At 50.2% G+C, this 27,321-nt stretch overlaps 1 protein-coding gene across 1 annotated transcript; it reads left to right on the plus strand.

Moving 5' to 3' along the window:
* The first annotated feature begins 558 nt into the window (after window positions 1-558).
* Window positions 559-12,296, plus strand: LOC140846385 (uncharacterized). The gene is made up of 16 exons (XM_073222400.1): window positions 559-696; window positions 1,431-1,621; window positions 2,203-2,292; window positions 2,616-2,782; window positions 2,922-3,279; window positions 3,501-3,667; window positions 3,806-4,182; window positions 4,931-5,146; window positions 5,484-5,587; window positions 6,073-6,142; window positions 6,901-6,966; window positions 7,303-7,383; window positions 7,916-7,960; window positions 8,264-8,388; window positions 8,496-8,599; window positions 8,966-12,296. Exons 1-15 carry the CDS (start codon window positions 559-561, stop codon window positions 8,578-8,580), a joined length of 2,280 nt encoding a protein of 759 aa, XP_073078501.1. The 3' UTR covers window positions 8,581-8,599; window positions 8,966-12,296.
* Window positions 12,297-27,321: the final 15,025 nt, after the last annotated feature.

Below are 27,321 nucleotides of genomic sequence, written 5' to 3' on the forward strand. Positions count from 1 at the left end.
AGGTGCACAACTGAAACTGGCGTAGAGGGGAAGTGACTTGCCCAAGATCACAAGGCCCGGACCTGGGTCTGACTTGCGTGGTGTTCCACGCTCCATGCCAAGCAGCCCCAACAGCTGGAGGTGTCGTCCATATATCGTGAGGATGTCCCCAGGGAGGAATGTCTGACATTACCCTGCCTGTGCAGGTTGGGACGTTGGGCAGCTCCTGGGAGGTACCGTGGCTTCAGCAGGACAGAGAAGTGGTGAGACAAAGAGGCCTGAGCTCAGCTCTTGTGTCCTCAGAGCTGGGACCCTGGTGACATTGCCAAAGAGCGAGGGGAGGGCTCTGGTGTAGATTTGTGTAGTCATGCATGGCAAGGGCCAGGAAGGTGGGCAGTCAGCAGCCCAGAGGGGCATGTGGGTGTGTCTGAGTGCAGGGAGGGGCCCAGGAAATGGAACCTTCAGGAAGTGATGTCTCTGATGACACGCCCAGTAGAACCTGAATTGTGATCCGGTGCCCATTTACTGGTCACAGACCCCAGTCCTGCTCACTTGACCGGAGGCGCTCGACAGAGCAACATGCGGTCTTGTTGTGCAGAGCATTCTGAAGGTGTGGGAGTCAGGGAAGCCAAGAGGAGCAGTCTTTCTGCTCGCTGCGGGCGCTGGCTCAGCACCCACCTCCAACGCTTCTGTCCGTGTTTCCCGAGGAGCCCCGAGGTAACACAGGGCAGCCCAGAGCAGGCCACTCCAGGGCCAGGCCCCAAGTGTGACCCATCCCGGGCTGACCTTCCCACCGGCCCCTTCCGTGTGTGTGTGGTGGGTGTGGGGCATGGGTGGGATGGAAGTCTGGGGAGGAGGGTGGCCATTCCTGGGTGGCAGCATGTTGTGAGGTGGTGGCCCCCCGGCGGGGTAGTCAGTGTCACAGCTCTGGTCTCATCATTCAGGATGTGGAGGTGAGTGTAGGGACCAGGCACTTCCACCCACATTGTTAATCCTGAGCCTGGGGGGTGTCCTCTCCTTCCCTCACGGAGTGGATTTCTATTGCAGATGGCCCTGTGTGCCTGATGTCGGGGGCAGGATTTGAGGCCCACATCTCCCCCTGAGGGGAGGTCCAGGCAGCCCCGGGTGGCCCCTCCCAAGCTACTGGGCGCTGGCTTTTCAGAGCTCCACCCTGGGGAGCGTGTTGGAGCTGGTGGATGGATTCCCCTACTCCATCTCCCAGGACCTTGTTCAAAACCTGGCAACCTGCCAGGGCCCTCCCAGGGCTTCCCCATGAGAGTGTCCCAGGACAGTCCCATTCCAGAAGGCCTAGAATCTCATTCCCTGGGGCACCCCTTCCCTCTTCTTGATCGCACCCCAGGGGTCTGGGGACTCTCAGGTGAGTTGCAAACCTCCCTCGTCTTGGAGGTTCCTGGGTTCCCCACTGACTATATCCCTGCTGACCCCCTCAGCGTGAACATGAGTCAACTGTCAATGGGAGTGAGGTTCCCAAGCGCACGGCTCCCCGGACGGGTGAGAGGAGGAAGTGGAGGAGGTGCACCTCCCGAGTGGATCCAGCTATAAACATCAGCCGGAGCACTCCTGAGTTCACACTCCCTCCCGAGGACGCTGACCAGCCGACCACGGGCCAGCGGCCCCCCCGGTGAGCCTCCACCCCACCTCCTCGGCACAGTCAGGCCTCTGCCCGCAGCCCGCTGTGTGTCTTGAGTGTCTCCACACGTGTCTGAGCTGCCACATGCTCCTCTGACAGGCAGGGTGGCTGGTGATCAGCCTGTTAGGTTGCCCATGGGGATTACGAGAGGAGTCTTAGATGGGCTCCCCTGGTCCTGGGCAGTGCAGAAAGGACTCCTGGCCAAGCTGGGCCACTTTGGTGCTATTACTCTTTTGTACTCGATGAAAAGCCTTTGGCCTTACCTATCAGGCACTTCAATTTGGAAAAGCACATGGAAAGAAGCCTTGGGAACGGGGAGGTGGGGGCTCGCAATTCCCTGTGGCTGGTCCTGGTCCTTGTCCTCACCGTGGCCAGATGAAGGACCCCTGGGGGCAGCAGAGGGGTACCTGGCAAGGTTCTGTTAGGACTTCCTTCAGCAACAATAGGTATGAAGCACTCACTTTGTGCAGGCCCTTTGGGGACACTTAGCATAACTGAGTGAAGGAAGCAGACAGAATACTGGGACCCTGTCCCATGTGGAGTCGGGCAGTCACTTCAGGCATCATCCGCAGGTCACGGCCGGAGAGCGTCACGGGCGATGCCCTCATGGCCTCCTCATGTAACAGGGGGCATGACAAGAGGCCTGAGGAGGATCTGAAAATGTGAGCATTCACTGGGTCCAGAGGGGGCACGGTCCATCTGCTCAGAAACGGCGGAGGAGGAGTTTGGGGCTTGGGGCAGGGGAGCTCAGCAGAACCCAGCAGGTCACCGATCTTTGGATTGCCACAGGAGAGCTGATGACAGGGGATGTCCTATTTGGGAGGATGGGAAAGGATGGGATCCCAGGACAGACACACAGGGTCTGTAAGGTGAAGGGCAGGTGCCTGGACAGGCAGGGGAACGCACAGTGGCCACGCCCGCAAAACGGTGGGCTGGGAGGGCAGTGTGGCTGGAAAGACCAGGCTTCTCACTCTTCTACCCCCAGGCCCAAGCCCCACCCCGGTATCCGACGGGCTAGGCGCCATGCCTGGGAGCCAGCTCATGTGCCCAGCGTCCTCCATGGCATCCAGCCTTCATCCATCCCAGAGGGCCGAGTCCTCCACCACTTGGTCCAGGAGGAGCACCTGGGGCCCACGGTGGCTGAGCTGGAAGGTGAGGGGCTGCAGCCAGGGGACCGTCTAGGGTGGGCTTTCCAGACTGGGGTTCCCTTCAAGGCAGTGAGGGCTTTTCTGTCATCGTAAGGTGTGGGGAATCAGCCCCGGGGTGACCGTGTCCCTGTGTCCTGCTCCAGAACCACGGCAGATGCAGCTGGCTCCAGAGGCACAGGGAGGGCCGGATTCATCACTAGAGCCTGTTGAGGATCCCTGTGAGACCCCTGTGCTGGAGCTACGGCCGGTGTCACCTGCTTCAGGCCCTGCAGAGCCGCAGAATATCCCAGCAGTGGCCTCAGCCCTGGTGCCAGGCCCTGAGCTCGAGCCCCATGAGCCGTCAGGCACGGTACCTGGAGTACTTCCCAGAATGGCACTGATCCTGGCCGAGCCAGAGCCATGTCCAGAGTCCATCAGCCCCTGTGGTGTGAACACCTGGGATATCCCAGGAGTGGTCTCATGCCCCGAGCTGGAGTCCGATGTGCCATCAGAATGCAGCAGGTCAGCGATCTTTGGATTCCCATGGGCAGGCTGATGACTGGGGACATCCTATTTGGGAGATTGGGAAAGGATGGGGTCCCAGGAGAGACACACAGTGTCTGAAGGGGAAGGAGCAGTTGCTTCGACAGGCAGGGGAATGCCCAGTGGCCAGTCCTACAGAAGGTTGGGCTGGGAAGGCAGTGGAGCTGGAAAGACCAGGCTTCTAACACTTCCACACACAGGCCTACCCCCAGTCCCGGGATGCGACTGGCTGGGTGCCATACCTGGGAGCCCAAGCATGTGCCCAGCGTCCTCCATGGCAGCCAGCTTTCATCCATCCCAGAGGGCCGAGTCCTTCACCACTTGGTCCAGGAGGAGCACGTGGGGCCCACGGTGGCAGAGATGGAAGGTGAGGGCCTGCAGCCAGGGAACCATCTAGGGTGGGCTTTCCAGACTGGGGTTCCCTTCAAGGCAGTGAGGGATTTCTGTCATTGTAAGGCATGGTGAATCAGCCCCGGGGTGACCATGTCCCTGTGTCCTGCTCCAGAACCACGGCAGATGCAGATGGCTCCAGAGGCACAGGGAGGGCCGGATTCATCGCTAGAGCCTGTTGAGGATCCCCGTGAGACCCCTGTGCTGGAGCTACGGCCGGTGTCACCTGCTTCAGGCCCTGCAGAGCCAGAGGATGTCCCAGCTGTGGCCGCAACCCCGGTGCCAGGCCCTGAGCTGCAGCCCCATGAGCCCTCAGGCATGGTGCCCGGACCACTTGATGGAATGGCACCAGGCCTGGCAGAGCCCGAGGCAGTACTGGAGCCCACCAGCCCCTGTGCCGTGAACACCTGGGATGTGCCGAGGGAGGAGGAGCCGACCATCCTGGCGTTTCCCCCTCGCCTGGTGGCCGAGCAGCTGACCCTGATGTGTGCGGTGAGCAGAGCGGGCTCTCTGGGTCAGGCGTGGGCCTTCCCTGTGTCACGGGCTGCCTCAGACCTGCTATGGACTCATGTGATCTGGGCCCAAGTCCCCACAGCTTCCCCACGGACTCACCCCGTGTCATGAGAGACTCTCCTCACCCACAAGCCTTCAGTGACCATACAGGGACAGTATGGCTAGCACTTAGGGATACTTGCAGACCAATGAGGAGGAATGGAGGGAAGGTGGGCAGGGCCTGGCTGGGATGGGAGGGGCAGGAAATGGGAGGCATGCTCTGGGAGGTGCCGCCAGGGCCTTAGGTCCTTAGGCCATTGGCCTGGCAGGCCTCCACAGACTCTCCACTTCAGAGGCCCCTGCCATGGACCTGACTGCATGGGAGACACAGACACCAAGAAAGGCCCTGGGTGGAATTGTTTTGGGGAAAACTGCACCTGAGTGGGCAGCTGGATCTACGGGGTTGCAGAATGGAAGGCAGATGCCCCAGGATGGGCAGGGTGAGCTGCCTTGTGTGGCAGGGAGGAGGTGTGTGAGGGTGTCTGCGAGCAAAGCCCCTCTGTTCCTCGCCACTGTGGCGTCCTGTGTATCTGGTCCTGGGAGCCTCAGTGGATGGGGTCCGAAGGCCAGTTGGCCACAAGGCCTACAGCACATCCTCAGCTGCGTGGGCTCCAGCTCTGACCAGAAACTCTGCCTGGGCATATGGGCACCAGGGGCACAGCAGGATGACACCCCTTGTCATCCCCAGGTGCTGTTCACCGAGGTGGCATATGCTGAATGCCAGGCCTACTTTTGGCACCAGTCACAGATGGGAGGCCTTGAGCTCCTGGCCCCCACCATCCATCGCATCATCAGGCAATGCGGTGACACGGCTAATTTGGTCACCTCTTCCTGCCTCGGTGCCCCGAGCATGACATCCCGGGACAGGGCCCGAGTGGTGAAGTTCTGGATCCAGGTGGCCAAGGTATGTCATTGGACAGCCAATGGGGTCCATCCTGGCATCTTGGGAACTGCTCCCCTCCTTTGCCAGCCATCATGATGGATGGCTGCCATCTGACCCAGCACAGTCCCTGGGTCCCTCGAGCCAGGGGTGTGCAGACCTGCACTTGTAGGCCTCAGCGGTGGGACAACCGTACCTGGCCCCTTTCTTGAGTTGAGCTACAGTCTTCCACCCAGGATGGCTGCTCTCCTGGTACCAGGTGTGCTGGACTCCCTGGGTGTCTGTCTCCTTAAGGAAAGGAGTACATGGGGTGACAGAGCAGAGAGGCAGGCCCCTCTCTCAGCTCTGTCTTCCCTCCCAGGAGTGTCTGGCCCTCAAAAATTTCGCGTCCCTTCGTGCCATTCTCTTGGCCCTGCAGAGCCCAGCTGTACGTCGTCTGGAGAGCACCTGGCGACATGTTCCCTGGTGGGTTGTCCTGTCCCCAGGACTAGGGCACCTAAGAGGATAAGGTCACCCCTAGGTTTGGTAGTTTCCGTCAGTCGGCTGGGACTTCCCGGGAGGCAGCAGAGCCTAGGGACAGGGATCGTGGGCTCTCGGATTCCCCTGTGGGGTTAGGCCAGGGGTTCTCCTGGAAGAATCGGTTTCCTGCAATGTCAGGTGTGGGTTGAAACCAATTGGAGATTTTGAGCATGTGCTCTTCAGCAGGAGGTCTCTGCCCCAAGGACAGTGACCTGGCCCAAAGCAGATTTGCCCCCATGAGGACTGGGAATGGAGGCCCAGGGTGGAAACATGCAGCCCCCTCCGCAGGCCACGGATTCCCCAGGGCTCAGGGCTGTGGTGGAAAGCCTCATGCAGGCTTGTGGATCTCCTGGGTGCCCCAGGAAAAGGGTCTGCCCCCAACTCTCCACCTACTGGCCATGTGTCTCCCTCTTCCTCTCCCCTCCCCTTAGGAAGAGCTCCAGGATATATAAAAACCTTAAAAAGAGGGACAAGGGCATTAACAGGAAGTGGCTCCTCGAGGTAAATGGAGGCTAGAGGTCTGGAAGGGAGGGGGTCCTTGGGGCAAGTCCTCTGTTGTGCTGTGGCCCATACTTGGGGCAGACTCGAGGTGTGTGTGGGGTGAGAGGGGGTAGCTGATGGGGAAAGTAGGGTCCAGCAGGACCCCGAGGGTCCTGCTTGTCTCCCTCCCTTGCTCCACTTGACTGGGGACCTGACAACCAGTGAGGACCAGAGGATGGTACCCCAGTCAGGGCTGGGGCTGGCATGTGGTCAGCAGCACGGGTAGGGCCTATGGCTGAGCAATGTCGGCCTCTCCCCTGGGTCCCCTGAGCTGGTCACTGCCCCACTGAAGCCTTGGGCATCTCATCTGGTCATCAAGGATTGTCACCTTGGGGTGTGGGCCTCCCAGGTGAGCAGGGTCCAGGGAGCACAAAATGGGCTTCAGCTTTGTGCCCATCCCACCTGTTCGTGTGAGGGGAGCTCTGGTGAGAGCCAGGTGACAGACAGTAAGTCCTCAGGGCACCCTGGGAGGCAGAGGGATCTCCCCTGGCACTCTGTAGGTGACGAAACCCCTTAGGGCGTCCAGCCATGGCCCACAGACACCTGTGAGTATTAGTGAGTGCTTGAGCTGGGATCGCCCTAGGCTGAGAGCCTGTTGGAGGTGGGGACAGCATAGGTACTAGGAGACTCAGAGGGCAATGCATCCATCAAGCAAGGTCTGGTGGTGGGAGGCCATGTGGGAGGGAAGCATGAGCACTTGAGTGTCCTGGACCTTGCAGGAGGCGAAGTCCATCGCGACGAAACTGCTGTGGGCCACCAGGGGATCCCAGGGTAGGAAGCAGCAGGTGAGAGTGGCGTGGCGCGGGTCCTGGGTGGTGGGGGCGACCTTGTACCTGCTCCTGGTGCCAGCAGCCCTGAGCTGCCAGCACTGGGGTGACCAGGAGGAGGGCGAGAGCAGCTGGGTACAGGGGGAAGTTGGAGGACAGGTGCAGGGACCACAGGTCCTGGGATTGGCCACAAGCCAGCCCTGGGAGGGACCAGGAGAGCAGCGCAGGGCGAAGGGAGGGGAGGGAGGCAGCACAAGGGTGGTCCAAGGGAGCTGGGGGCTGCAGGTGTGGGGTTCAGGGGAGGCTCTGTGGGTGCCCGTGAGGCAGGTGGGTACTCATCACCTCCACACCCAGGTGGCACAGGGCATGGTCCCCTTCCTCGGACTGTTCTTGGATGACCTGCTCGTAGACAAACTCCCGGAACATAATGAGGATGTGAGTGAGCCCAGAGGGGCATGGGTGGTGGGGGGGTGGGGCAGGATGGTGAGCTTTAGAGAGGAGAGAGGCCCCAGTGAGCCCGGAGCTCGCAGCACCCGGCCAGCCCTCTCCTGAGAGTCTCCCATCCATCTCACGAGCTGGGCTGCTTGGAGAGGACTGCCAGAAGGATCCCCCTAAGCCCTGGTCCTGTCCCTGGGCAGGTGGGGCTGAGGGCTACAGGGGGCAGCATCTGAGCAGGACTGGCCTCCTGCTCAGGCGCTGCCCTAGCGAGGGGATGTTGCTCCTTCAGGGCAGGAAGCACATCATGGGGCTGGCAGTGCCTTCCCGCCTGAGGCCTCAGCTCCCTAGTCCAGTCCCCGTTCTTGGTAACCCCGATGCTGGGGTAGGTCTGGGTGCTATTTCTCGGCAGGCCTGCCCCTTGGAGGGCCCTGGCAGTCCTCCAACTTGAGAAAGAGTGGGGACATTCTGGCCCTGTTCTGGGCCCAGGGGACTGCTACTGATGCACTTTGTTTGCCTTCCTGCCTTCCAGGGTGACAAGACGAGCAAGAGAGTGTTGAGTGTAGTACCACATAAGGTGAGAAATGGAGTCAAGATCCCTGGGCAGGACCCCGTCTGGCCCATTCCCTGGGTCTAACGTGTCTTGACAGAGTTAAGATATGCAGAGCTGGGGGCACTGAAGGCTTTGTCAAGTGGGGGATGGGGTGGCATCAAGGCCGCCTTCCTGGAGGAGGAGCTGGAGACCCAACAGTAGGAACAGGCAGGGCTGGTAGGCATTGGAGGGAAGGTGGTTTCCTTTGTGAGCAAAGATCCAGGACCATCCCACTGCCCCACTCCTCACTCCCCTCCTTGTCTGCATCCTGCCCTTCCTCTGCCCCAGGTCACTCTCGTCCTGGGTGAGATCTTGATGCACAAGCGCATGGCCGCGCTGTACTACCTGGAGCCCGATGAGCACTTTTTCAAGTCCTTTTTCCAGGCCGTGGAGCCCATGGATGAAGAGGAGAGGTGAGGCTGCCAGGAGGCGGGTGTGGGCTCCAGCTGCCAGCAGGCTCTTGGAGAAGGGCCCCAGACGTGTGGCTCCAGAGGCTCACAGGTGGCCCTCTGTCCTGCAGCTACAGCCTGTCCTGCCAGCTGGAGCCCCCACGCCAGAGGGCTGGCAGAAAGGGACTGTTTTTCTTCAGGTCCCACAAGAGTTAAACTTACTGGCCAGGGCCAGGTGAGTTTCTGGCTTGGTGCCATTGGCAAGGGGTGGGCTGTTCCCCAGTCTGCGGGAAGCTTTGGGCTCTGTTGGGTGTGGGGGAGTCCTAAAGACAGGTGGGGCTGGCATCCCAGCTCCACTGCCAGTCCAGACCTCTCAGAGTGAAGGTTGATTCCCCTCCACCTCTGGGACCCAGTTTCCTTCTCTGTGAGTAGGCGATGCTCATGAGCCTTTCCGTGACAGGGAACCCATGGGTGCTGCTGATGGCCAGACCCTTCTGTACAGGGCCAGGAACACAGAGGGCAGAGGGGATGGGGTGGAAGCAGGATAATGGGGGGAACCCGGGATAACCTGCCTCTTCTGTTCACCTGTGTGGCCCTGCAGCTGCTGTCATCGGGCCCGCAACACTGCTGCTGCCCTGGCTACGTGCAGAGGAGAGCTTCTGCTTCAGGCAGGCAGCACCTGGCACCCCAAGACCCTAGTCTGCTTCCTGCTCCTCTTGCTCTACCTGCTCATCCCAGACCCTCTGCCGGGGCAGGTGCTCTGGTACCTCCTCTGTTGACAGACTCGGGCAGCTCTCCAGCATCCCGCTGCATCCTCAAGGACCTGTACAAAGCTGCGGCCAACCTGGCTACCTTTGTGCTGTGTCGCCCCCTCTACTCGTGTCCCGCTGCACAGAGAGGCAAGGTGCCCCACCATGCGTTGGATGTCACCATTCGTGCATGTGTCCTCCTCCGTGTTTGATGCCATGTGCTGCCTGGGTGCCATCAGCCACTGTGTTGTAGCCATAGGGTTCCAGGGAGAGGTGGGGCCGTCTTCACCAGGCCCAGCCTATCCTGGGATGGACACAGACACGGCACAGTGCTGCCTGGAACCACTGCCTCCTGTGTGCCCAGTGGAGGCTTCTGAGGATTCGGGTGGCTGGCAGCCATAGGTTCTCATGGTATGCTTGCTCCCAAGGGAGCCCTCTGTGCAACTTCCTCCCCTCATCCCTGAGGAATAGCCTCCCAGGTATTAAAGATGGTGTGAGAGGTGACATAGAGACCTCCTCCTGAAAGCACGTATTTTATGAAAATATAAGTAAAAGAACTTATCCTGAAAGAGTACCAGGAAAGAAGACTGCCCCAGACTGCGTACACCTGGAGAAAAGGGCAGATCTCATGGAAATGGAAACCAAAGCTGTGACGTGGCAGACCCAAGGCTTTCCTCCACCACAGCTCATCAGAGGGAGGAAGGGACACAGACCGGGGAGGGAGTGTAGGCCTGGGACTGCTGAACACCTAGCCCTGGAGACCTGTTCAGGGAGCACGAACCTACATTGCATGGTGCCCTGGTGATTAGTGGGGTTGGAAAGCTAAGACAGGCCCAATACCTGGAGAGATGGAGATTCCAGATACTTGTGGGAAACGGATTCATATCTGGCTAATCTGGGCGGGCAGTCTGAAAGACCTCCGAAAAGCAAGAGGGCTGCTAAAGGGGCAAGGATTGCACAGAGCTTACTGCTCAGGAAAAAGGACGGGTAGACAAAATTGTCTGGGTGCACTCTGCCCAGCAGGTTGGGAATTTAAACAATCTTCAGGCGCTCCTTCCCACTGGCTGGCTCCACAACTCCACAGCCCCCCATTGCGATATGCAGTCAGTGTCTTCCTCCCGGCTAGCCTGCACCTGGCTCGAAAACCGGCAGCCCCTGCCCTGGCGTCAGGCCAGCCAGAGGTAAGCCCCTGCCTACAGCAGCTACAATCACAAAGCACAGAGGCTTACACCTGTGTGTTCGGCCAGCGGTTCTGGCAGGTGAGACAGGCATGTCAACCAGGAAACAGGAAACAGCCCTTTCCTCCCCCCAGGCACCAGCACCACTCCCCTTTGACGCCCGACATCACTCCAGGGGCTGAGCAGCCCCACAGAGTAGAGCTTCTGGGCACTAGAAGGCACCACATACAAATATGAAATGTCAAAGGAACCTGGTACAAAGCCAAATCTCAACACCAGAGAAAGGATCGAGTGAGACTGAATTAATAAATTTTCCTCAAAGTGATTTCAAAATGAAAATGATAAACATACTCATGAAGGTACAGAAAAATATTCAAGAACTCAGGAATGATTTTGGGACAGAGACCCAATTGTTGAAGAGCACAACAGAGGTTTTAAGGTTAGATACGGCGGAGGATGTGAAAAAGGAAATGGAAATTAGGGAAGAGGAATACAAAGAAGCTGGGGAACAGAGAGAAAAAAGGCCCTCAAGGAATGAAAGAATACAGAGGGAAATGTGTGGCCCAATCCAAACGGAACAATATTCGTATTATAGGGGTATAAGAGAAAGGAGAGAGAAAAAGGGATAGAAAATGTCTTTGAGGAAGTAATTGCTGTAAACTTCCCCAGTCTGGGGAAGAAGATAGTCTCTCAGGCCTTGGTAGCGCACAGATCTCCCAACACAAGGGACCCAAGGAGGACAACACCAAGACACATAATTAAAGTGGCAAACATCAAAGATAACAACAGACTAAAAGCAGCCAGAGAGAGAAATTAGATCACATGCAAAGGAAAACCCTTCGGCTATCATCAGACTTCTCAGCAGAAACCTTAGAGGCCAGAAGGGAGTGGTATGATATATTTAATTCAATGAAGCAACAGGGCCTTGAACCAAGAATACTTTATCTGGCAAGATTATCATTTAAATTTGAAGGAGGGATTAAACAATTTCCAGATAAGCAAAAGCTGAGAGCATTTACCTCCCACAAACCATCTCTACAGGCAGAGACTGGCTTGCTGCATGCAGACTCGCTCTGAATGAACAGGATGTTAGTGACTGATCTGACACCGTGAAAATAAAGTTGGGTATAATCCTTTCACCCCAAGAACATTTTACTGTCACTTCTTTGGTCACAGTGAATCCATAGTGAACTTGCCCAGGGATGAAACCCATTGGCAAGACAAGAATCTTCTTAACTTCCTGGGTTTTAAAATACAATCTTAGCTTTAAGATGGAATCTTTCTTGTCTTTACTATGCTGTGTTTATGGCTGGGCTAGCTTGCTAAATGAACTGTCCAGTCTGCAAATTACTTGATTAGGGGATGGAAATGGAAAAACAGCATATAGGTAAAGTTAAAAAAATAAGCTGGGCCTTTTAGCAGGCTAAGTGAATCTTACAATGACATGATTTCATTAACGCAATAAAGACAAGGGTGTGCTGAGTGACTTTCCTTTATCTGGGGAATATTCAAACATTCCAGGCCAGTTACTCCTGGCTTCTTGAACTTTAACTGATCTCACTGAAGAATGCCTATATTCTAAGTTTGCTATTTTTACCCTAGAGAAGGGACAAGCAGAACGTGCAAAAGAGCCCTGTGCACCTTATTAAGAAGTGCAGACTCTATTTCATAGGCAATACAGGGACAGAAAATGATTTTGAGCAGGGAAATACCATGATCACTTTGTTTATAGGTAGGTCATCTAGCGGTAGTGAGGGGAAAGAATTTAAGTGGGTAGTACTGAAGGATGAGAGATCAAGTAGGAGGCCACTGCACAGCTTAGGTGAGAGGCGGTGAGGGCTTGGAAGCCCAGTGTGGTGGTGAGAACTGAGAGGAGACAGACGTGAGAAAGAGCAAAGTCAGCGGAGCATGGGCCTGACTTGCTGTGTGCAAGATGGAAGGGGAAGGCGTCTCCCGGGTTTCTTCCTGGGATGGCTGGGGTCAGTTAACGATACTGGTAAACAAGTTGTGGGCACAGGAAGATAACGGACTAAGTTTGCAAGATTTTAGGTTTGGGATACTTGTGGGTAACTGAGGTTGGTAATATTTAACAATAATTTGAATTTATGAGTTTGAAGGTCAGAAGAGTCAGCACGGACAACTAAGCACTTGAGCAGATAGCTCACCTAAGGAGGCTGTAGGAAGAACAGAGCAGCAGTCCATGGGTAGTACATCCTTGGGTTTTCCCAAAATTCAGGAAAATCTTGATGCTTTTTGGTATACAATAAATTCATAAGCAAAAACAATTATACAGGAAAATGTAAAGCAGGTCTCTTACCAAATCCTGAGAGCCATCTAAATGTCAGAGAAAAATGGAATGGTCGACTTAATATGATATATCCACCTCCGAGAATGTTGGCTATTTTAAATGATGTGTAGGAAGAGTTTGCATAAACATATCATGTTTATGATTAAATGTCAAAAGGTTTTTACCTTTATTTTTAAGACTATGTCTTGTGTAAATGTTAACAATATGCATAACATTTTAAATATATTAAAAGTAATTTTTCAGATTATTTCAAACTATCCCCATAATATTTTTATAATGGGGAAACAACCGTTAAGAATACATTTTCCCACTACGAGATGACACCTCACACACAGTAGGGTGGCTATAATGAAAAAGAGACAGTGCAAGTGTTGGCGAGGACAGGAGAAACTGTGACCCCCATAAATTGCTAGCAGAGATGAAAAATGGTGCAACCATTTTGGAAAATGGCTTGGCAGTTCCTGAAGGTTAAACACAGAGCTACCATGTGACCCAGCAACTCCTAAGCATATACCCAAGAAAAATGAAAACATACATCCACACACACACTTGTACAGGAATGTTCATTCACAATAGCCAAAAAGTACAAACAACCCAAATGTTTATTCAAATAGTTATTTAAAATGCAGGATAGCCATACAATGTAATATTATTCAGCAATAAAAGGGAAGGAAGTACTGACATGTGCTCCAAGTTGCATGAACCTTGAAAGCATCATGTTAAGTGAAAGAAACCATGCTTAAAGGATCACAGACTGTAAGGCTCTCTTATATGAAATGTCAAGAGTAGGCATATCTTATGGATAGAAAGTAGGTGGGGAGGTGGGGAGAAGAACTGGGGAAGACTAATAACAGGGATTGGATTTATTTTTGGGGTGATGAAGTCCTAAAATTAGATATTGATGATGACTGTGCAACTCTGTAAATACACTAATATCCATTGAACTGTATACTTTAAGCAAACTATATGGTATATGAATTATATCTCAACAGAGCCTTAAAAACGTGTTTCCTCAACAACAAAATGAAAAGGTAACTTACTGTATGGAAGGACATATTTGCAAATGACATATCAAACAAAGGGCTAATATCCAATATGTAAAGAACTCAGACAACTCAGCAACATAACAACAACAAATAATCCTATTAAAAAATGGCCAGAGGACCTGAATAGACATTTTTCCAAAGGAGACATACAGGTGGCCAACAGACACATGAAAGGATGCTCCGCATGGCTCATCATCAGGGAAATGCAAATGAAAGCCGCACCGAGGTATCACTTCCCACCAGTCAGAATGGCCACTATCCAAAAGACAAGAAATAACAAGTGTTGGTGAGGGTGTGGAGAAAAGGGAACCCTTGTGCACTGCTGGTGGGAATGTAAACTGGCGCATCCGCTATGGAAAAGAGTATTTAGATTCCTCAAAAATCTGCAAAGAAATACCATACAACCCAGTAATTCCGCTTCGGGGAATTTACTCAAAGAAAACAAAATCAGTAATTCGTGAAATCATATTTGTGCAACCGAGTGACAATGTGGCCCCTCTGCCTCCACACTGTATTTGTCTCCTCTGCTGCCTTAACCTTTGGGCCAAAAGGAAAAAGAAGGAAAAAGGCTTCTGCTCAGGCTGCAGCCCTGCACACAGCCTTGCTGATCTTTAAAAGCAATTCGGCTTACAGGGTGAGATTTCTGTCAACAGCCCCTTACCTGAAGCTTGCCTCCTACAGGATATAGCGAAATATGTATGAAAATAATGACTGTCTTGTCAAAGAGTTTTAGGAATATCCGACCAGATCAAAGTCAGCAAGAGTCCCCTACCCAAGGATGCAGAGTTTCTCAGCTTTCCTTGGACCCTCGCAGGCACCTAGATGTCTGCAGGCTTCTCACCCCCAAACCTGTTCCCCCTCCTGTTCCCCCTTCCATGAGCGTAGAAGCAGCTTGCAAACAACCCTTAGTTAAGATGGAGCTTAAAGACACGAGTTCACCATCTTCTTGGTCTGCTGGCTCTTCAAATAAAGTTGCTTTCCTTTCCCCAACACCTTGTCTCTTGATTTATCAGCATGTCATGCTGTGAGTGGTACAAGCTGTGCTTGGTAACACATGCATCCCTATGTTTATTGAAGCATTCTTTACAATAGTGGAAATATGGAAGCAACCTAAGTGTCCTGTTGATGAATGGATAAAGAAGATGTGCTACCTATATTCAATGGGATATTACTCAGCCATAAAAAAAATGGAATCTTGCCATTTGCAAAAACATGGATGGACTTAAAAGGGTATTATGCTCAGTGAAGTCAGAGAAAGACAAAATGCCATATGATGCCATATGATGCCATAATGAACAGACAAAACAGACACAGAGGAGAGACTGATGGTAGCTACAGGGGAGGGGGGTGAGGGGTTGGGTGAAATAGGTGAAAAGGAAAAAAAATTATGTTTACTATCTTGTTCTGGGTAATGATTATGAGTGGGGCAAAGACATGGGACAAGCGTCATGATTAATTTTTCCTGCCTATGATGAAAAATGCTGAGATATAAATAGTCTAGTAAGAACAGGAGGAAATCCATCTTAAGGCTAAGATTTCATGTTAAACACCAGGGAGTTAGGAGGTTAAGATTCCCAACATATTTTATGGTAATCAGCCAGTAACCAACCCTATCTTAAGGCTGGGCAAGCAGTCCTAAATAATATGTCCTCACTGCTTGAGGGTAACCACTATCTTGGAGAAGAGCAGGACCAAGAAATTTCTTGTGTTAAGTTTATCTTAGGGAATATCTAGAGGACCGATGGTGAATGGTGACATGACATCTCTCACCAGAGACAGACATCATGAGATCACAGTCTAGCCTGTCCACCCCTTGTCCTGTCCTTTATCCCATTCTTGAACTCCTTAAAAGACAGAATCCTAAGCCTCTAAGTGTGCCTTCTCTCTGAGATTGCCGGCACTCCCCTTTCTTAGAGTGTGTACTTTGTGCCTTAAAGACTCTGCTCTTCCAGTGGTGTCTTTGTTCCTGGCTATTTCTTTCTATTTTCTAGACTTAAGCACAAGTCTTCCCTCTCTGTTCTACTACAGACAAGCAGGGAGGGACTACTGAGAGCTCTGATTTGGGCTCGCAAGTTCCTGTGGCCTGCCTGGGTGACGCGGACAGGACTGTGGCTGTAGGATTATGCTCTTTAGGAGCCTCCCTGAAAATCTCCTTCCTTTGCCTTTGGAGAGTTGTCAGAACACAATCTCACTCTATCCAGGCAGGGCGCCACAGCTCCTCTAAATCCCGGGACTGTAGAGGCTGAGTTCCCACGCCCTGCAAATTCAAGCGGACACTGGATGCCAAGTCATCTTGGGAGCAGGTGAAGGATCTGCCCTATGCTTGAGCAGTTCAATGAGCGGTAACGACTGCTCAGCAGCTGCCATTTACCATTACTATCACTTTAATAAATTCCTTCCCTTCCTGCACTTGTGCAGCTGCTGAGAATTCTTTCTGCTCAGTCAAGAGCCCTCCCCTGTCCAGGGGGATTTCACCTAGTGCTCAGGGAGACCTCCCCGGACAGCTGCCTGACAACAGTTACATGCGTGCGTACACGTCAAAACTGACAGCTGCGTGCTAAGTGTGTGCATTTATTTTATGCGCCCCTGTAAACTGCTTCTGCCACCTCCAGGGAGGCAGACAAGCTGCAGACCCGACCTAATTAATACCAGGTCCGGCACACGGTCTGCCCTCCGCCAGTCCGAGTGGGTCAAAGGCAGGATGAAGGCGGCGGGCTCGGGCTTTCCGCTGGGGCCTAGGCCCGCCCTCCGGACCCCACCTGCCGGAGCTGCCCCCACAGCCTCGGGATCCGGCCCTGCGTCCGCGGGCGCGCGGTCTGCGCCCGACCTCCGCCCTGCGCCTCCGCAGGCCCTGCCCGCGGCGCCGCGCGCCAGGCGCTCCTCTGGAAGCGAGTCCCGGGGGACCGCGCACACCCGGCGCCCCGCCTCGGCCTGAGGGCCGCCCGGGGCGCCCCCTCCAGGCCCGAGGGGCTGTTGGCCGAGGCCGCCGCAGTCACAGGCCCGCTTGCAGCGTCTTCCACCGCGGGCCTCACTCCTCAGAGGTACGCGCGGCCTCGCGGACTCAGGCGGCGCTTCCACAGCGCCGACGCAGGTCCTCCCGGGGGCTCGGTGCGCAGCAGCCAGTATGGCTGCTACGTTGCTTCCCTGTCCGCCGAGTAGGCTCACAAGGCGGTGGGGCCGTAGGGACCCCTGGGAGGAGAACAGCCCGCACCCCGTCTGAGGAGGCTGCGGGCGGCCGCGCCCCTGGGAAGACAACAGCCCGCACCCCGTCTGAGGAGGCTGCCGGCGGCCGCGTCCCTGGGAGAACAGCCCGCACCCCGTCTGAGGAGGCTGCCGGGGGTCGCGCCCCTGGGAGGAGAACAGCCCGCACCCCGTCTGAGGAGGCTGCCGGGGGTCGCGCCCCTGGGAAGACAGCAGCCCGCACCCCGTCTGAGGGGTCGCGCCCCTGGGAGGAGAACAGCCCGCACCCCGTCTGAGGAGGCGCCGGGGGTCGCGCCCCTGGGAAGACACAGCCCGCACCCCGTCTGAGGAGGCTGCCGGTCCCTGGGATTACGCGCACCCCCTGGGAGAACAGCCCGCACCCCGTCTGAGGAGGCTGCCGGGTCGCGCCCCTGGGAGGAGAACAGCCCGCACCCCGTCTGAGGAGGCTGCCGGGGGTCGCGCCCCTGGGAGGAGAACAGCCCGCACCCCGTCTGAGGAGGCTGCCGGGGGTCGCGCCCCTGGGAGGAGAACAGCCCGCACCCCGTCTGAGGAGGCTGCCGGCGGCCGCGCCCCGAACAGCCCGCACCCCGTCTGAGGAGGCTGCCGGCGGCCGCGTCCCTGGGAGGAGAACAGCCCGCACCCCGTCTGAGGAGGCTGCCGGGGGTCGCGCCCCTGGGAGGAGAACAGCCCGCACCCCGTCTGAGGAGGCTGCCGGGGGTCGCGCCCCTGGGAGGAGAACAGCCCGCACCCCGTCTGAGGAGGCTGCTGGGGGTCGCGCCTCTGGGAGAACAGCCCGCACCCTGTCTGAGGAGGAGGAGAACAGCCCGCACCCCGTCTGAGGAGGCTGCCGGGGGTCGCGCCCCTGGGAGGAGAACAGCCCGCACCCCGTCTGAGGAGGCTGCCGGGGGTCGCGCCCCTGGGAGGAGAACAGCCCGCACCCCGTCTGAGGAGGCTGCCGGCGGCCGCGTCCCTGGGAGAACAGCCCGCACCCGGTCTGAGGAGGCTGCCGGGGGTCGCGCCCCTGGGAGGAGAACAGCCCGCACCCCGTCTGAGGAGGCTGCCGGCGGCCGCGCCTCTGGGAGAACAGCCCGCATCCCGCACCGTTTATTCCTTGAGAGATTATTAATTTGGTTCTAAATATTTAGGCCCACAAGTTGTTTTCCGAAATAGATTTTTCTTATAGATGTCACAATTGCAAGTTTCCTAAGTCTTTTTCATTAATGGCATTCCATAGATTATAAACGCATCTATTAATTAATAATATAAGTCCATTGAGTAAAATACATTGGATACAGTTTTGCCTCTAACTGTAGGTCAGTTACGTTTAAGTGTTGAACAACTTTGTATGTTATTGGCCCACCGTATGAGTAGTTAAAACACAACTGCATACTTAGGAAAAGAGATACTTTGGTTAGAGAACTTATCTAAAGACAGTTTCATTTATGTAGTTGAGTGTTCTGATTTCAAAGCAAAATCAACTTTGTGAAATTTATCTAATATTTTAATTATTATTCAACCTGCTGATCATCTTTGACCAAACATTGTTTAAGAGCTGTTCAAGAAACTTAATCTAAGGTAATATATATAATAGCTAGAAATTTAAAATAGCTTAAAAATTCATTTTCAGAAGACTTATTTAAAAAATTATGACAAATGTACAGAATAGAAAAATGTGCCAATACTTTATTTTGTCGTTTATGTATTGACATAGAAAATTATTTATGAAATAATCTGAAGACTGTTACAAAATTTTTTATAGAGCTATACGTTTTAAAAGTGATACAATCAAATCAACAAGGCTCCAGTACTTGCCATGATAGCAAAGAAATAAAAAGAGTATTATCAAATGAAAAAGAAAAAAGAAAGCATTATTTTGGCAGCTTATAGGTAATTATTGAGTTTTTTACATAATTGATTGTCTCTGGGTATAATATAAAGAAGAGTAGGAGTTAAATGGGTAATAATTTGAAATGAATTAGTTTTAAACTTTGAGTAATAATTGTTACTGGAGCAATCACCAACGAGAATAAAATAACAGTGGATTAGTGACAACAGAAGTAAAATAAGTAAGTCACAGGGATAAAAAGTACAGAATAGAGAATTTAGTCAATAACATTATAATAACTTTGTATGGTGACAGTAACTGTACTTATCCTGGTGAGCATTTCATAATGCATTTAATTGCAGAATCACTATGTTGTATGCCTGACAACAACATAATATTGAAGGTCAACTGTCCTTCAATTTAAAAAAAGAAGAAAAAATATCTTTGCCACACACACAGAACAGAGTGACGGCAGTGCCTCTAGCCGGGAGCCTGCCTGGATCCACACCGTGGTGCAGGGGCCGCGGGCCTTTTCATCCTGGAGCCCATGTCCTCCCAGCGCCTCGCTGTTCTCTTCATCTAGCCAGGAGGGAAGGGAGCACTAGCCAAAGGGCCACCACTTCTTAAAACCTGGTCCCACAAGTGCAATATCCACGTTCCTTCAAAGGATCCTCATGTCCAAAGGTAACCTAGATACCCTTGGCCTGGGGAACTTGGTCCAGAGAGTGGGCAAGGCTCCCAGCGCTTCCCAGTGATGATGCTGTGTGACAGATGTCAGTCACAGCGTTCACAGGGGAGCGTCCATTGTCCCCACCACTCTCCAGTCCTCTTTGTATGACATTCAGGGAAACATACTATTATTTCATTGGACATCTGGCCATGTTTTGTGCATTTACCTCTTTTTTTCTGAATTATCATTCTCCTGCTACACCTTTCTTAAAAGGGGACTTACACTATTTTCGTTTTCCAATGTTCTTTTTATTGAAGGCAATATGGAAATCCAGATAAATTAAGCAGCTTGGTGCTTATTTAGTTAGTAACAATCCCATAACTAGAACCCATACACCAGCAATCCCATAACTAGAATCAGATACAACTCGGTTGTGTATGGATGTTTGACTGCAGAGGGGTCGGCATCCTGTGTTATTTATTCAAGGGTCAACTGTACTTAATAGCAGATCTACAATGTATTGGAGAATAATAATAATAATAATGGTTCCTTTGGCAATTTGTCTTTGAAAGAAAAAATACTTTTAGTATCCCTGGGGCAACTACCTACAACTGCAGGGCCCTACAGAGTGAAAATTGTGAAGGAGTAGCTTACTTCAAAATACATATTCTTTGAATTATACATAATAAGGCTGTGGTGTAATGCAATAATACAAAATAGGTTTTCTTGTTTGGGTTCCTGGGAAGCAGCCTATATGATGGGGGTTAATATGCACACAGTTAATTAGGTGTTCTTGTAAACACCTCTGGAAGGGACAGGCAGGAAGCAGTATTGGCAATGGGGAGAATTATGGCTGCAGCCCATACATATGAAGCCTCAGCTGCCCTTGCTGGGATTCTGTGGCTGCTGTGGCCCTGCAGAGCTCTCTCACACTGGTTGAGTGGGCTGGGTGTTCGCACCCTGTCAGTCACCCAGTGGGTGCTGGCCATTCCCGGGAGGAACACCAGGGTGGGCAAGGGACTTTTCTACCCCTGTATGTGAAGTAGGCTAATGTGGGGGCTGCCCAGGCAGCAGGTGTGCGTCATTCCTGAGCTGAGATCCGGGTGATGCATCACATTTTCACTACAAAGTTTATGGGACAGTTTAGTTTCCCAGGGAAAGGGGACAGGAGGGGCAACCCAGATGGTTTTCTCTCAATCTTGAGATTGTTGATCCATTTATTCCACAGCCCAAACTCAAACAAGGCTCATTTTGGATAGACATAATAAAAAAAATTCTTCTGTTGAGAAGTCAATCATGTAATTATCCATTTCTGTTTCTTTGCACATTATTTCATTTCATAAAGGGCACGAGGAATAGTTTAATTTGGTCTCATTTTTTGAAACTTAATACACCTTTTTGGTGTACTCTGTCGATGCACAAATTAATAGCTGGAGTAATATTTTGGCCGCTAGAAGAAAGATGCTTTAGAATAGCTCATTGTTCATTTGTGTCCCTTAGACTTGAGTCTCTAAGAGGAAAACAATGCGGAATAGTACATATCATTCAACAAAGATTTATTATGTTTCTTTTGCAGTTGAACCTAATTTATTGATCTTCGTGGTTTGCTCTATATTTTTTAAATAGTCAAGTTATTGTTTTAAGCACAGTAAATGCAGTTGCTGTAAAGATTTATCAGTCTGTCATAGTGTTAACTGTACTTGTATGTGCAAGAAAATAGTCAAGTATTTATAATTGCCATTTAAAAGATTTGTAATATATTGTTTATATTTAGCACTATGGAACAGCCATAATGTATTCTATAAATCAAAGTTAGATAATTAATGTAACAGGTAATTAAAATTAATAACCATGAGGTGTTATTATTCAGTGTTGGCAAATCAAAGATTTAATATAAAACCATAGTGGTCTGTCTTTTCTAAATTCTTTTTTCCTAGTCTTAGAAAATAAAATTTGAATTATCTTCAGGTGTATGGCTTGCCCATTGAAATTTGCTGAAAAAACATTTCATTCCGTAGCACTGCTACTGTGAGATGGAACACTGTGTGTGTGTGTGTGTGTGTGTGTGTGTGTGTGTGTGTATGCAGTTGACATTTGATCTCTTTTAAAGTGAATAGCAGATCCGTTTTCAGAAATTCAGGGAGTGGTTGGATTTTATCATAACAGTTATGAGGAACATCCATGTGATTAACATATGAAAAAAACAACTGTGTGGAATATGGAGAACAGATTAAAGAAAGGGGGGAAATTACTACCAGGGTCAGGTCATGAGGACATTGCAACATTTAATTCCAGAGGATGGAGTGAGAAGAGTGGAATTGGGGTGAAGTATGTGGATCCAATAGTCAGTCAGCCATAAAGCAAGATTAAAAGGGAAGCGGAGTTGGAGGGAAAGAATATTATTTTAGTTCTCATCAGGAACAATTCGGGAAGTGAATTATTTTTTTGTTTGCGAATTTTTTTTTCTCCTTTAAGATCCTAAGAAATGGAAAGGTCACTCATCACTTACCCAAAACTTATTTCTAGGTCCTGCTCTAAAACTAGCTTATGTCCTTATGGCAGATCCTTGCTGCTTTTCAATGTATCACCTTAAAAATACCCAAAATACTCTTCCAGTTTCCTGCCCAACCACATTATGAAGAGGCCCAAGGAAATGGTGTCTATGAACAATATACAGGTTTCCCCGCTACCGGGAAGTACAGCATCACTGTAAAATCTTTCATAAGCCAAAACAGCATAAAGTGAAGGAGCAATTACCATTCATTCATATGGAAAATTTTATGAATATTACCAGACCCCAAAAATAACCTCTGTTGGGCTTTTCTGGTACCTTTGGACACATTTTGCTAACTGATGCAAAAAAGAAGTTGAGATAAAGCGCATGATGCTCCGCAGACACAGCTCAAAGTCCTGGCAGCTTGATGCTGAGACACTGAGCCGAGTTCCTGGGAAGGAGCTGGCGGGCGCTCTCCAGGCTTGCGGCACATGCTGCCTCTGCAGCAGCTCAGTGCACAACAAACACTGAATGCTATTTTCACTTTTCGCTGTTTTGTAAATGCAAAAGTCATCTTAGGATTTCTTTCGGTTAGCAAAAACAGGTACTAACGTAGGTCTTTTGTGAAAATGAAGTGGCATGCCAAAACTGTCAAAAAGCAGGGGTACCTGTATATACCAAGTATAAAAATACAGATGGTTGCCATTTCTAGGACAGTAGAGCATTTATTAAAATAAGTAGGAATTTAAATTATATTCTGAAACCTTCCAAGGAGTACAGATTCCACAAGCTTAAGAATCCAATTGTAATCTTCCTCAGAAAACAGAATGTTCCTCATCGTGGCTCTCCCCTCTCCAGAGCTTTCCTCAGTGAAAAAGTGGTCACAGCTGATCAGCACTTTTGTTACAAGCACGTGTTGTGAAAATTGGTGATGACCAAGAGAAGATAAATATGGATACAAAGATTTGACAGACACCCATAGACTATGCATGACTAAATATGTTAAATATTGACCCAGCAGAAATGCAGCTACATTATAGACATATGAAATTACTAAATGTATATTCATCTTGATAACTCAGTATATGTCTATTTATATAGATTTAACTACAAGTGCATTTAAAATTGAGTTAAAAAAATAGAGTGGATTATGGTTGGTTGAAGACATTTGTATCACACTTATTCTTTCAAAAGCTAATTAGATTCTGTATGTTTTAACATATGTACCTTGTGATTTGACAAAAGATTGTGAAAAAAATATAACAGGCATTGAATTTGGATGGCTGGGATTGGGAATTTTTTATATTTTAACATTAAAGATGGTATAGAAAAATCTATGAAACCAAAATCAAGCAGTGATTTCTCACTGGCACATATTGTTAACAAAAGGCTTGATTTATAATTAGACATAGTTCACTGCAGTCTTGAAGTTAATACAGCCTATCAATACTTTATAGTATGATTCTATATTTATGTTTCAATAAAAAAGTCAATGGTATAGCTGAATAGGAAGTTTTAAATAAGATTTTAAACTGTTTTTTTTACCTCTCTTTGGAGAATTACTAGACTAATACAGCTTGAACGGCTGATAATACTCTCAGAATGTGATTAATAGAAAAAGAAGTAGGAGACTACCCAACTAGTATTTGAGTCTGGGACACAGAGAGCAAAGAATTCAGAGAAGGCAGAAGTCACTGTCATTTTCTTACACATGGTATTCTGAAGACAAAAACACAAACCTTTAAAGCAAATTCATAAACAAGGTGAATCTCAGAAGATAAGCCTCCAAGTACACATAATATTCAGAATATATTTAATATTTTAGAAAATTTTCTGGAAAAAAAGTAGAATGGCAGAGGAGAATCTGTTTCCTTAAAGGAAAAACAATAATATGATTAACTTAAGTTTTACTTTATTTTAATTGAACCATGGATTCCTTTGGAGTATATACTCATTTTTCAGAATGGGGATAGAGGAAATTTTCAGATGGAGGAAACTTATGATGGTATAAATGATTGCACAGGTACACATTTAACTCAGTTTGGTAATGTAACTGTGAAAACTCTTCTTTGAAGAGATTTAACTTTGAAGACACTGTTGTAAGGTTTTCAATAAAATCTCAAAAACTCTGGAACTCAAGAATGAATGAGACAATGTATCTGAAGATATTAGCTATATATATGCTGGTTAATGTGTATACAAGAAACAAGATGAAAACTATTGTTAACAATTGCTTTCTTTGGGAAAAGATGCTGTCTTTTTTCTAACCTACTCATAAGTTTACTCAGCCTAAGACTCCCCTAATTTACAATTCTTCATGGGCAAGGTTGGCAGAACAACTGGCTTAATGCTGTGCTCTACTGGTCACGGGTGTTCCCTGCCCTTTACGCAATTCATTTTCCCAAGTCTGACTCTTGTTATTTTAACAGTCAGCCCCAGTCTCTGCCTCTGTATCTCTCAAACTATACGCCAAAGAATTTGATCCAGCCTTTCTTCTGTATTATGGTGAAAGTTCTTCAAATCAAGGGTCACGTATTTCTCCCTGCTAGATTTCCCCGGGAATCTTTTAAACCATTTTTGTATAGCAGGTATTTAAGGAAAATGAATTAATTCCCCGCCCCGCCACCGCCCCCCTCCAGTCCCTCATTCTGACTTTGATTCCTGGAGACAATGTTCACAGCTTTCTTTCATTTTTCTAATCTCCTTATGTCAAGAATATAACGTGACCCCACCATGGTCTCTAATTCTGGCTTTAAGTGACTTTCTTCTTCAAATGTGACCTGACTTAATTTTAGTGTGTTTTAGGGCTCTTTCCTCAGCTAAATAATGTTCTGATCTGACACTCACCCCACCCCCACATCTCTGACTTGTTTCTCCAAGTCTGAGATGCTGGCTACTTTATGTGTAAAAGCCCTTTGCAACTACGTAGGTATCAATGAATTTGCAACTTTGAATTTGTCATCAAAAGATTTTAAAACCCCTGTAGGCAAGTCAAGTAACAATCATCACCTTCATCCCCACCGCCACCACGGACATCTTCGTCCCAACCTCCAGCTACCATTTCTTTAACTCCAGCCTGAGCCAGTGGCTCATGTTACTGGTTTCCCGCTTGTTCTCAGTTCTCATCTTCCCTGAGGAAAGAATTCAGTCCAGAGACCAAGTAGTGAGTGGAATCAGCCAGGAGTTTAATAAGAAAAATGAAAGTACGCCTGGAAAGTGGTCCAAGCGCCCAACTCCCGAGGGTCTGAGTGCCCCGCATGGGTCTAGATGCGGGAATTTTATAGGGCTGTAACGTCTGCTCTCTAGGAGGCTCCACCCCTGACTCTCCAAGACTCTGCCCAGGGCTCGCGACCGTTTAACGGCTGCGTCCGAGGCTCCTTGGCAGTAAGTGGGCGGCTGCGCACGCGCCGCCGTTGGAGTTCTGAGGTCATGCGCATGCCCAATGTGGATGTTTTGTCCTCAAGGGCCGAGCGCCCAAAAGGAAGGTCATATCGTGGTCAATGTCCCGCCGCCCGTACCTTCATCTGCGCATGTCTGGCTAGTGTGGGCGAAGGGGCAGGATGCTCTGAGCACCCCGGGCTGTTTGTGTGGGTGGCTTCCATTTCCATATGCTCTTGGCTCGTATCTGTCTGCCAAATGGAACCCTATGGTAGACATTGTAAACACAATCACTATTTCTCATGAATCTTCAAAGTACACAAATAGAGAATATACAAGTCTCAGCATGTAAGTGGCAGATCCAAGGTCACATAAACTTATCTAGGACTCAGAGCCACATGAGTCTTAAAACCTATGCTTGTTGGTTCTATTTTATCATGATGCTTAAATTCAGAACATAAGGAAAAGGGTATTTAGTCCTTCTACCTTTCTGGTCTACATTATGTCTGCCCTCGACAGTCTTAGAATACATGATAAGACAGAGGGGGAGGGAGAGAAGAGAGAGAGAGAGAGACAGAGAGAGAGAGAGAGAGAGAGGAGAGAGAGAGAGAGAGAAGAGAGAGAGAGAGAGAGAGAGTGAGAGAGAGAGAGAGAGAGAGAGAGAGAGAGAGGAGAGAGAGAGAGAGAGAGGAGAGAGAGAGAGAAGAGAAGAGAGAGAGAGAGAGAGAGAGAGAGAGAGAGAGAGAGGAGAGAGAGGAGAGAGAGAGAGAGAGAGAGAGAGGAGAGAGAGAGAGAGAGAGAGAGAGAGAGGAAGGAAGCAAAGGGAACAGAAGGGAAGACAATGAAAACAAGGAAGGGAAAAGTAGGGAAGGGGGGAAAAAGGAAAGAAAGACAAGGGGGAGGGAAGGGAACGGATGGGAAGGGAAATGAGTCATAAACTTTTATCTTCCTGGCTTCTCGAAACATTGAAACAACTGGCATGCCAAGATCAACAAGTGGGAGAGGCAAAGAAACAGCTAGGTGAGCCTTCCGCTCTGGCAAGCACTTTGCATGACTCCATAGAAGCTCTAACGATTTCTGCCTCACGGGTATATTTTCCAATTTTGACAATATGATTGATGTACACCCGACCTACTTAGGTATGCATGTTTATGACACATAATCTCAGTGAAATCACAGAGAACTTTGCCATTTATTCCGGCTCATGAAACACAAAGGTGTATATACATCCTTTCTTCTGCCTTGACTCCAGTGATCTTTTCTCCTGGGCTTTATCTTTGGGTTCAGTGAAAGAAACTCATTCCTGTTTGATTTTCCCGGCGTTTTTTTTTTTTTAATGTTTATTAAACTGAAAGGTATCCAATGTTATACTGAAAACAAAATTCATTCAAGAAACGGTAACAAGTGTGCAGCAACAAAAAGAGAACTCAGAATTAGTATATAAAAAAAATTGTGGATGAAGCAATGCAGTGTGAAAATTAACTCTTGCAAGCTAGAATCAGTTTGGTACATTGAAACTAAAACCTTTGTCAACTTGTTATTTTTGTAACCAGGACATAAGAAAGCAAATTTATGGCAGGTGATCATCAAATTGGCCGTCCGGCCCCCGCCGCATCCCCACTCCGTCGCCTGCCGCCCCCTTCCACGCTGACCTCCACTCCCTCCGGCCGCTGAGGCCGCCAATCTCCCTGCAGAATTACTCCCCTTCTCCTCCCCTGCCCACCCCTCCCCCCAAGGTATTCCGAAGCCCTCATCAGTCCCAGGAACCATATTCCATTAATCAAACTTTTGGACAGGGTTGGGTTTTTCCCCTTCGCTTTCCTAACTTGGTGTCTTCCATGCTTTAATTCTTTCTGCCCTGCCAGCACCTTCAGTGGCTTCTAAAATGAGGCTTGCTTTCAAGAGTGACAGTAAATTCTGAATCAGGGATCCCGAGCTCATGAGAATGACGGCTCTCCGCCTGAGTCCCGTCCACCTGTCCACCCTCTGCCACAGCCTTTCCCTTTCCTCATGCTGCCACTGATGGCCCTCCTGCAGGTTCCCACCCATCCCAACTCGGGGGCAAAGAACACCGACCTTGGAATTTTCATCTTCCACATTCAGGGTGC

Source organism: Manis javanica, chromosome 15 (assembly GCF_040802235.1).
Source record: "Manis javanica isolate MJ-LG chromosome 15, MJ_LKY, whole genome shotgun sequence".
In the NCBI taxonomy this organism is placed as follows: Eukaryota; Metazoa; Chordata; class Mammalia; order Pholidota; family Manidae; genus Manis; species Manis javanica.